The 12449-nt window shown below is 32.3% G+C and overlaps 1 protein-coding gene across 1 annotated transcript; it reads right to left on the reverse strand.

Annotated features, from left to right (window-relative positions):
* On the reverse strand, positions 1 to 9306 carry LOC133674534 (diacylglycerol kinase 3-like). Its single transcript, XM_062095697.1, has 12 exons — positions 8690 to 9306; positions 8135 to 8257; positions 7896 to 8033; positions 7726 to 7811; positions 7100 to 7187; positions 6257 to 6332; positions 5677 to 5759; positions 3623 to 3693; positions 2579 to 2656; positions 2187 to 2274; positions 1474 to 1590; positions 1 to 456 (listed from the first exon to the last, which is right to left on the reverse strand). Exons 1-12 carry the CDS (start codon positions 9035 to 9037, stop codon positions 298 to 300), a joined length of 1455 nt encoding a protein of 484 aa, XP_061951681.1. The 5' UTR covers positions 9038 to 9306; the 3' UTR covers positions 1 to 297.
* Positions 9307 to 12449: the final 3143 nt, after the last annotated feature.

A 12449-nucleotide genomic window follows, 5' to 3' on the forward strand; every position in this document is an offset into this window, starting at 1 on the left:
TAAAAGAAACAGAGTACCATGGACGATCACTTTTCAATTGATTATCGTGACTTACAAATCCATAATTAAGCACCTGGTAAGTGTCATAAACAGTATCACAAATAGCGTGCAGGAGCTGTCCAAAACTAAAAAGGAGAAAAATTATTGACCATTAATGAATTTCGAATAGCTAGAAATTTGACAAATAATACAATATACATGCCTCATGGCTGGACACAATGCTTGGTAGTGATTTCAGCCCCAAGGAAAAGACCCCCTTGAAGGATACCAACCTAAACCAAAGGCCACCCTGGAAGCCTAATCTCCATTAACCATGAGAGAATGAAAAGGGACTCTCTTAATTTCTACAAATGACGAGTATTCCTTGCTCATGGGCTGCTTCCAGGGTTCGCCATCCATCTGCATAAATGCATCTTTCCATTCCCCACCCCTCACTTCCAATCGTATTGCTGCAGCCTGAAAGATACCAACACACAACTTGTGAAAATGAGAGCATAACTTCAACAACGGTGTGGGGTTCAACCCTCAAAAGTAACACAACGGCAGCCTGCGTCAAGCATTCAAGAACTCCAATGTACGTGATTAGCAACTGTGAACTAAGATTGAAAAATGGCAGTTTGGACGTCAATAGCTTCTAACATTAAATTATAACTGGTAAAACCTTGACCAAAATATAAATTCGATCCATCAAAATTTTCAACCAAATATTGTACAGCGATACAATTCATACAAAAGTAATGCCCAAAGGCACACTAACACATGCATACCTAAACAGTTAACACACACAAAATAAAAATTTCAAAATATAGATTCATGGTTGACAACATTTTATATATTCTTGTCTCTCAGATGAACATAGCACAATCTCTTAAAAGTTTAGGATCTACTAATTTATTTGATAAGATCCAACTGACAGATCAATTAAATAAAGAAAGATCCAGGGATCATATATTATGACACTCCAAACCAACATAACATACTAGGGATTGTGATGGCAACTAAATCTTAATTTATACTTTAAAACATTTTCAGACTGTTTGGAACCCTTTGAATTGAATTCAATTAAGAGATTTTAATAAAAACTCGTGTTTGAAATTATTTGAAGTGTCAAGAATTAAATTCCAAATGGAATTCAATCTCTAAAAATAATACAAAAATAAGTCAGAGCCATCCTTTCTGATTGACTACACTAAAGAGGAGATATTAATATTAAAACTAGCTTCCTCAAAATACTCATTTACCCATTTCTTTTATGAGAGACTTTTGAAGGAATAAGATTAAGGTAATATGGTTAATAAAGAAAACAAAATGAATTGAATTTTCTCTTTTGCAAATAGACATGTGATTTCAACTTATTTATCAATTAAATTCAAATTGAACACTATAATTGAATTCAATTACAATAGAAAATTGGTTCCAAATAGCTTGTTTAAGCATGCACTAAATTTATCAAGTTTCAATTGACTACAATACCTGGGCTATGTGTTTGGCAGAGATGAGTTCAACCATGACGAATGATGCATGCCATCCTTGCTTTAAGCCAAAAATTTCTAAGAGGCCATCATCAACATGAGCCTCCACAAAGCCTTTCTGGAAAATAAAAAAAATATAAATGATAAATCATTCTTGGGAATCAGAAAAGTAAGCAAGCATAATTTTAGCCAAGCATGAGAACAAGTTTCAATTATCTCCAAGGTTATGTTTGGTTTGGGGTAATGGGGTTATATACTTCAAGGGTAACGATTAAGGTTGTTTACTGTAAGAAACTAGAGAGATTCTACTTTTTTTACTCTCTTCCTAAAACTTATATAACCCATTTTCCCCTCTTTTACTTGCCCCTTGTTGGTGGAATCCTCTAACATACATTATTTATATTTAATTTTAATTGGCCCCATCAATCAATACATTCGTTTTTTTGAACCTCATACCAAAAAACTTTAAAAAGTCGCTTTTACACCCACATTCGCAGCCTTAAAAATTACTCATCTAATAATTACTCTTGTAATAATTTATCACTGTTTTTTAACCTTGTAACCTTTCAACAAAAGGTAATCCAAGTAATAGAATCGCAGGTGTCATATGGAGATATTTTACAGCAGTTTCAGGTAGTAAATAGCACATAACAAAATCCATAGAACAAATTGTTTAGTGTGGAAAAATAATCTCAGAGAACAGATATGTGATACCTTTTCCAAATACTCTGGTTTTGGGCTACCCCATGGATTTCTTCCACTTGCATAACTGTGAAGATTTAAGGCAACGATTGCCCTCACACTGGAAGAAAGAACAAGTGAGAGTAAATTAATTATAACCAGATAGCACATAAAGGGTAAAAGAATGAGGTGCTGTATGTTTGATGTCAAAGAGTAAGATTAGCAAAATATCTCCAGCAACGGGAAAAAAAAAGAAACAAAAGAAATATTTGGGTCAGACAAAACACTTGCATGCGTTTATGAAATTGAGTATACAGTTATGGATGGCTGAAACAAAAAAGAAAAAGAAAAGATAGTGCTCAGAAGCATCTAGTTACTTTAATCATTAAGTATCTCAATAGAAATTGCATCAATCACACTCTTACCTTTTAGGAACAGGTATCTGCTCCCATTCTGAGCAATTGACCTTCTTAACATGCATCCTGATGATATTCTTGAGTCCCCTGCAGCCATTAAATGTTATATCATCATATAAATGATCAAGGCAACATATTGTCATACAATTTTGTACCAAACATTAACAATGCATAAAGAAAATTCCATAAAAAATGAATAAATAAAAAACAAAAGCTAGCTTGCATACAGTCAAAAATATTTTATAAGGAGATTCCATAAAAAACGAATGAGGAGGCGATTCCATAAAAAAAATGAATTTATAAACAAGAAAAAGTAACTTGAATACAGTCAAATATATTAGATAAGATGATAAGAAAAACTAACTTGTATACAGTCAAATATATTTGATAAAAGAACAACAACAACAACAACAATAATAATAATGAGAAGGAAAAGAATCAAATATCCAAAGCATGACCATTTCAGCAACTACTATTTAAAATGAAAATCTTTGGCACCCATATTTCCAAGGGAACTGCTGTGAGGCAGTACCAATGGTTGCACATGAAAAATGTAGAAATATATAAAGGAACATAAAGTTCTGAAAATTACTGATAAGGTTAGCGTGGTATGAGATTTAGAAACAGTGGTCAAATATTGCAAGGGAACATTTTCTAGTGAAACAAAAGTTAATCAGAGTATATTCCTTGAGTTAATAAACACAATAATAATAATAATTTAAAAAAATGAAAAGAAAAAAAAAAGTCATCCATCACTACGACAAATTGAACTATAATCCTAGTTACAAGGTCATTAAAACTAGTTGTAGACCCATAGTAGTGGGATTCTGGGTGTTAGAATATGGAGACAGTCCTACCCTTCAGCATTGTTGCATTAAGCGACTGCTCTCAAGACTCAGACTTGCACCTTTAAGGTTGCGAGCCAAGAAATTTTACAAACTAAGCAATGAATCCAAACATTATTCTAGTCATTAAGTATTAGAACAGCGAAGAGAAACAAAACATGTTCAAAATAAATGGTATAAAACCAACTTAAGTTCTGATATGTCTAACCTCAAACTTGGATCACTTATGCAAGGTGTGAGGAACCAACCCTGAGTGCAAGTGTATCCAGAGTAGATCAACTGCAACAACAGATCAAACACAGTATGGTATCAAATATCAATATTACTAAAAACTATTGAACCCTAGACTAGGTTTAGAAGTTTTAAAAAAATGATGCCTCATCGACATGCTCGAAAAACATCTGTTTCACTAATCACAGTGGAAATAATGTTAAAAGTTAAGCACACTCAATGGCTCAGCTATATTGAATGATGTAGTGCTTCAACTCCTAACCCTAGTTAGAGCTACTTTAGCCACCAAATAAGAAACAATAAACACTAAAACCTGGAATAATCATATAAACTAAGCAATCAAGTATTATCCTGGTGGTCATTATTCATTCTCCATCAACTCTATGGTAACTTTTTGACCCTACATATAACTTCTTATCATACCTATAAGTGCAAGAGGATAACATGAATGGCTCAATAAACAACACAATTGGATGACCTTTCTACAGCTTCTGTGAAGTTCATCAAACAATAGAAACATGAAACCTTTGCAGCTGAATCTTTATTTCTAAATGGAAAAAAATTTAAAAATTAGTATGTGTTCAAAAATGGAATGTGGGTTAGATATATTTTATTTGACTTCAATATTTCTTTTCTTCTCAAGATTTTCAATTTTTTGCAATTTCAAAATATTAGTCTGGCACAAGCAATTTTAGACTGTGTTTGTTTACGTGGTTGCGTCCACGTTTAGTTGCGTTCACAATTACAATATGTTTGGTAAACAATAGGCCACATTTTTTGATGCATGGGTCCCACATAAATATGTGTTCCAAACGCAAGAATGCAGAAGCAAGGCTGTCTTGCTTTTGCCGTGGTTGCTGATTAGAAAACGTGGAAAGTAAAGAATGAGAATAAAAAAAGAAAAGCTTTTGAATGCAGAGATTCCAGATTAGTTGATGTCATTTTTTTTAATGATATTTTTATATTAAATAAGTATGGTAATGGCAACATCTTATTATTATTTTAGAAAAAATTATGATAGCTTTGGAAAAGAGATATATTTCTCGTATAAAATTTATTTAAAAAATTAATTTATTTTATGTATTATTTATAAAAAATATTTTTTATTTTTTAATTCATTTCCAAGAAAATACATAGAGAATAAATAAATAATTTTTAAAATAAAAAGGTATTAATAATTAATTAGTTTTATTATATATAAAAAAAATAATCGATTTTGGATTATATGTGTGGACCTAACACTTTGATTTATGTTTTGAAATTAGGTGGTAATTATGAATAGGTTTTTGTGATATTTAGAATTGTGTGTTTTTTTAATTAATTATTTTTTATAATTTTTTATCTTTTTAATGGAATAATAAAAAACTATCGAATGTGTTGGTGCGCGTCAACCACCATATTATATTTATGAATTTGTTGCAAGTCATGAAAACTGTAGTTTTTGTCGGATGAAATTTATACATGATGGAATTGCAAATAGTTTAATGGAATAATAAAAAAATACTTTATATAAAGTATTATTTATTTCATGATGTAATAGGAGTAATTAATTCTACAATATTTAAATTTAAAACCATCAATATTAATATATATTTTTTAAAATTATTTTATAACCTCAATTTTAAAAGCATTCTTAACCAAACACATTAAACTACTTTTTTTTCAACCTCAATTTCAACCACAGTTTTAACCAAACACCTATTTTTTCAAACCAACCTCAACTAAAAGTACTTTTTATAAAACAACTTTTTTCAAACCACAACCACAACAGCTACCGCAATACCAAACACACTCTTAATGGAATGGTACAAATGTATCAAGAACAGAGCTCTAGCAAAATATGGAGATTATATTTCACTTTCTCACCATCATCATAATTTAATACTACATCTATCCAACGACGACAGTCCAGGTTTCTGTTTAGTTGGTCCCAAAGTACAAGTGCAATCAAAGAATTCATATTTACGGGGTTTTACCAAGGTAAAACAAGTGCAAATTCATATTTAAAGTAACAGGAAGATTTGATCAAACCTTGTTTGAAATAGGACCTTGTGCAAGGTAAGGCTTTTCATTGCGTAAATGATGGAAGCCATAGGCAACTTGAGCATCCATTCCTGTGCGAACAAACAATAAACTTAAAAGCAACCTAAAGAGCACAACAAAATACAAAGATTCATCACAAGCACAGACCTGCAAGGTTGTCATTTGGAGCAAAATTTTTGAAGTCATGAAGGAAGTCTTAGCAAATGAAGTTTATCTTTCTTTTTAAATGTCATAGGATTCTTATTTGAGTTAATTGATGAAATATGGTTCCACATTCACTGCCTAGTTTTCTATCTCATGAACAAACAATATATAACATAAGAACCAATGAGATAACATGCTGAAGAACAAATGGGCACAAAAAAGGAAGCAAATAAAAGAATCATATCAGAAGAACCAAAGCAACAGATTGTTTGAGAATAGAGCATTCTTGTTTCAGTTCATCAGTTGAGACTCTCATCAACACAAGAAGTTGTTGAGTTCAAATTCAAAAATGACAAATCTCTAAAACCAAGCTAAAGCCATACGTGCACAACATTAACAGCCACTCTAGAGCATATTGGCATACCTATGCTGAAGTAATTATAAAACACTCCTTCATAGCAATTCACTTTCTCAGGCAGCTCCCCTTCAATTGTTAAACCCTGCACTCAAAAGAAAGTGTCAATCTCTCAGATACCAGATTTGTACCAATAGATCAGCATATCAACATCACAAGATTAAACTATCAAAGAGACTGACTTTCAATTGATAATGAGAAACGAGATGTCCTCCCTTTAGACATGTATTTGTTCTTTTAAATCCATGGATCCCCACACCTTTGTTTGAGTGCATGTGTGGGTGTTAAAAGGTGGAGGTGGGGGGGATGAATGGCACATTCTTTTGCAGATGAGACAGGCACATGACCCTAGATGAGGCAGCACATGATGAAAGGAGGATTCATTCAGACAAAATAAGGGCTTGAATGATCTTTGTTAAATGTAAGGTTGAAGTCCTTAAAATTGTTTTTAATAATATTACTTGATTCTAAATATATAATATTACCATTCTTTCCAAGATACATGTGCCTTCAGAAATTCTTAAGATCAATGTTCATATTTTTCACTTATGAAAGGTGATTATAGGCCTTCTTTTTATGCTAGCAAATCTAGCATGTTTCAAAAGTATCTCATTAAGTAGCACTCAGATCCAGAAATTTCCCAGGTCCAAAACACATTTCCTGATAAATTAGAAATCCTTCCCTCTATCCCGTTAACTAGCATGGGTCTGTAGAGTAAGCTAACTCATCCAAAGGTCATCCTAGCCCTTGACAATGATAATACCCATCAGCATCGTAAAACCAGACGGTAACATGAAAATGAAAAGTCATAATAATAAAAATAATTAAGTTTGGAGCAGGACAATCCACTACCTGATCAAGGGAACATTCGTCTGTGGATTTCAGGGAATGGGGCGGATCCACCACTTCTCCTCTTGGCATTGACATTAGAAGATGCCAACTGCATCATCAAAAAGGTAGTGTTTATAAGTGCTAGTTATATTGAAAAGCCATAATCAAGCCACGCCTATTACCGAACAAGACTTCTTGCAAAGGTACAAGATTTGTTAACAGCACAAGACGATTCAAGCTGCAAAGAATTAGAAGGGATGTGCACAAGAGGAATCTTCAAGGGCACAAAATCACAACAGAAACCGAAAACCAGCAAAAAATGCCAAGATACCACGTCTTAACAGATAAAATTAGAACTACCCACAAAAACCGAGTGCTAAGCAGTGGCAAATCAGGGAAAACATCAGCTGCAAGGTTAATGCACAAAGAGGTATCTCCAAGCTACAAAATGGCCACAATTGTCCCCACATTATGTGATTCCCAAGAATAAGGATTTCTTTTAAAGTAAACAAAGCATCGAGCACTTGAATACTGGCAGCTGTCAAGGAATTATCGACTTCTAGATAAAATGAAAAGAACTTAACAACGGAAATACATTTTTTTTGTTAATAACATAGGAGCAGCTTGCAACATAAGAGAAAGCTTACCTATCTAGACGGCACACTGGACCAGTGATGGCCCTGAGAAGTGATCTTTTGACAGCTGATTTCCAGGCAAAAGGGAACGAACCACCCTGAAAAAAATCATTCAAGATCACAATTTAACAGCGCAAGATAAAGTCAGAAAACTCAAAATTTAACGTAAACGAGAAGCTTACCCAACCAAAACTCCTTGACAGGTCATTTCCAGTACCAAGAGGGATGACAGCTACAGGAGGAACAGGCTCCCTACCCTGCCTATGAAGTTCTGTGAGACTTCCTAACACCCAACCAACCGTACCATCACCTCCCGCAACCTGTTCAATCATCCAAGAATTTCTCAAATAACACACATCCAGGAAACAGCATCGTTACCATGACCATTTTTGTACAGATCAAGAAAAGGTCCATTTATTACCAAAATTCTCAACTTGTCACGAGTATCTTTGGCACAAAAATCACCAAGGCCGGCCAACTTCTCTAAACATCCCAAACCATACTCCACAAATTCATTAGGCCTCACATCGCTTAGATCAAAAACCTGCATTGCAAATCATTACTTATTCAAAACCCCAACTTTCTATAATCATATTAACTAAAACTAGTCAACCAGCCTGTTAATAATTATTTTTTCATTGCCTTTCTTTACTTTCTATTTAACTCGGCTAAACCCATGTTTAAGCTGATTTTTTTACTGCTACATTAACTAGAAAACTTTCAGAACTAAAACTAACTATAATTATTAAGAAAAGAAGAAGAAGAAAAACAAAAATCCCATGCGAAACCAGCAGGAGCAGTCTATCATGATTAATTAATTTTTAATCATCCTTTTTTTCACTAAATCTTCACTGCTCAATTCAAAAAAAAAATATTAATTTATTTTCAACAACAACAATAACCAACAAATCAAGACGACGCAAAATAATCCTCAAAACGACACACTGGGAAAAGGGGGGAAAACACAATGCATTACCTGCTCCTCTCCCATTAATTGCTGAAGCCTCTCTTTAAGTTCAGGCCCATGCCTACCACCACTTCTGGAATTCACAAACACCACCATAGGCCCCTCCGGTGCCTCCTCACGACCAGCACTATTTCCTTCTCGGTAACGGTCAGCGGCGGCATTAACATCCTTTGAATTGATTGAATCTCGAATTGCGTGACGCAGATATTTAGGCATCGACAGTTTCCTCTTCAAATCCTCTTTGTTTACTCTAAGGCCTGATAACCCACATCCTCGAATTGATTCAATTACTGATGATCTCGACGTCACTATCCTCGCCGTCGATCCTTCCGTCGTTGAGGCCGTCGGCGAATCCATTTTATTCTTCAAAAAAACAAAAAAAAAATGCCTCTCCTCTCCTATCCTCTCCCTGTATTAACAACTCATTTAATATATCTCTGTTAGAAAGCAATGAGCTTTGGAGATATGATTTTTTTTTTTAAAAGGTTTTCTCTCTGTGTTATTTGATTTGTATATTTAAAAATAAATAAATGTGAGTTGGTGTCTAGAGAGAGAGTTTTGGTTTTTTTTTAGAGAGAGAAAGGGTGGTTTGTTATTCCAGATTTTTGAAAAGGGAGGGATGAGGGTGCGGACAGTTAACTAGAGTGAGTAATGATGTTGTCTTCGTTAAATTACTAATAGTACCAGCTGGAGTTTAATTAATTTAATTTTTTAAAAAAACAAAACAGCAAATTAATTTCATTACTCTTTTTTTTTTACAGTATAATTATTAAAATTGTTATAAAACTCACTATAGAGTGATATAGTCAAAACTTGATTTAAATAGAAAAATAAAATTATATAATTTTAATAAATAAAAAAATAATTTAGATTTATCTAGACATATTTAATTTTTGACAAGGCTAACATAAAAAAAAGAAAAAAGAAAAGAAAAGAAACCCGCCCAAACATAACATCGCTCTATTATACATACACTCCTAACCACCGTGAGAAGGATCGTATGATGCTTCCAACTCCATCGCAAAAGATGGCATTTGAATGTCGGATTATGCTACTTGCATTGTCCAAAGAGCGAGGGTATCCCCACCTAATGCTCGCGCAATTAATTTTTGTTTTTTAATTATTTTTATATTTGTTAAAAAACTAATTTGTTCTCCATTCATATTTTTGTAAACTAAAAGGCCATAATGAAATTACAAAGAAGCAACTGTAAATTTGTTTTAATGTTTTTGTTTTTAAGGGTATTTTATTATGCTAGCAAAAATACTAGAAGACTTTAAATTTTACAAACCTCAAAGCTATTAGAGATTTATCTTATCGTTAATTTCAGGGTCTATAAAATTAGTTGAGGTATGTACATGCTGCCTAAACACCCACATTGACAATAAAAAATATTTTAAAAAATCCGATCAAACAAATCATATCATATCAAAGTTTTTTAAACAAAATGACGTGTTAAGTGATATTTGCATAGGATAGGTCCAAAAAATTATTAAATTAACATCAAGAAAAATATTATTAATTTTTTTATATGATTTGCATGGAAATATAGGATTGTTATGAAAATATGGAATCGAAGTTGAAATGTTTGAATGATGAAGCACATTGCGTAAATTTAAGGAAACTTGATATCCACGTTTGCCTATCAAAATAATCAACACACCATCTATAATGATCCGACAAATTATATTTACCTTTTTGATGTAAAATTTCAACTTATTTATGATTTGTTTGGTGAGATGGTTAATCCTGTTTTTTAAAGTAATTTTTAAATAATTTTTTGTTTGAAAAAACATTAGATTGATTATTTTAAGTGATTTTCAATGGTTTTTTTTATATAAAAAAACTAAAGATAAATTTTTTTTAATATATTTTTAATTAAAAAATATTTGGACAGAAATATCATATTTGAATACCATGTTATTATAATTATACGTTGCTTTCAAGACATAAATAAATATTTATCACATTCAATCTTGCGAAAGTATTTTTGGAAGTTTAATTACAAAAGAAAATCCTCTAATTTTGTGCAATAATTCACAATTATCCAGTATGATCATTCCACGCGCATGGTAATGCCTCAGCCGGCAAGGATGACCTGTTTTCTTGTCTCCATCAGACCCATCACCGTAGGTTTATTCGGAGCATGTCTTGCTACAGAGTACATTCTCATCACATGCACGTTTTAAGCACTGGGTTCTTGTTTGTTGTTAGTTGTAGTTATTTTTTAAAATATTTTTTATATTAAAATTTATTAAAATAATATTTTTTTTATTTTATTTTTTTTTAAATTAGTGTATTAAAATAATTTAAAATATATAATTTATTTTTGAATTTGTAGAATATAGTTTGTACCGCGTTCCCAAACGGTGCTTAAAATGTATTTACAAATACATCAGCTTGTTTAGAAATATGGTTATCGTGTGTTTCTAAATTTTTTAAATTAATTTTAAAAATTAATTTTTTTATATTTTTAAATTATTTTGATATACTATGTTAAAAATAAAATTTAAAAAATAAAAAAATATTATTTAGATATATATTCGAGTGAAAAAACACTTTGAAAAGTTATTGTTACTACAATATCAAACAAGCTTTAATTATTTGTTTGGTTTAAAGTATTTTTTCATTTGAAAATATTTTAAAATAATATTTTATTATTTTTTAAAATTTATTTTTAAAACCAATCCCATAAAAATGATTTTAAAATATTAAAATAAAGAATTTAAAGCAAAAAAAAAAAACAAATTTTATCAAAAGCGAACAACAAAAACAAACTACAATTAACTAAATGGTACTCTGGTATTTTTCTTCCACGAATTGGGCAATTGTGGAAGCTAAGCACTGCTTCAACATAGTGGCTGCCAGCCTGTTTTTAGTTTCTAGAGATGAAAATAAAATTACAAAAGGGAGAATATCAATTTAGTCCCTGCCCTGCGTGCCAATCTTCAATTAAGTCTCCATATTGAAGATTTTATCCATGGATAAAATCCCAGATGCTCCAGACATCTCGGAATCTACCTGATGAGAAAGTAAATATAAATCGGGAAAAGGACCCGGATTGATAATATTCAAATTAATAGATAAAATGTTCAATTTCGGGACTCAATCGAGAATTAGGTAATGCAACATTAGGGGCTAGCTTGAGGTTCCTAAAGAAACAAAGAATATGCCTCACGCTGTAGATGACCGTCGATGGACCGCCAAATTTGCCCAAAAGAAATTCCAAAGCAGGAAAGCGAATTCGGATGCTTCTGGTGAAAGGTTGCATGTCTCCACAGTCCTTGAGGACTTTTGAATTGTCGTCATCTTTGGGCAAAGAATCTTGGCTTGTTTTTCATGCTTTGAAACTATGCTCGCCGAATTGACTTATTCTTCCTTCTCCGTTTCTAGATGGATTTCGAGTTTTCCGATTCATTTTCATTTAATTTTTCTCTTGGCTGTTGTTCGGAAGAATATATATTAATTATTTTTATGCTGTTTAAATGTATAATTGGTTGAAAAATATCTTTGATTTTCTTATCAAATCCAACTAGGCTCCTGGCCTTTCAATTCTTGTTTTTTATTTATCTATTTATTATTTTTGCCGTCGAATTATATGGTCAAGATAATGCATCGCCCTCGTTAGAGTTTTCTTCGGCTTCTGTCAATGAAACCTCGTCAAGTAACACGTGTGTGACCGACCACTCCCTCCCAATTTTTGTTGACGACAGCTTGAGGACGGAGGACCCGACCCGAGATGGTGCTTTACTTTGACATGGTTCGAGGC

The sequence above is a fragment of the Populus nigra genome, chromosome 15, assembly GCF_951802175.1.
Source record: "Populus nigra chromosome 15, ddPopNigr1.1, whole genome shotgun sequence".
NCBI classification, from domain to species: Eukaryota; Viridiplantae; Streptophyta; class Magnoliopsida; order Malpighiales; family Salicaceae; genus Populus; species Populus nigra.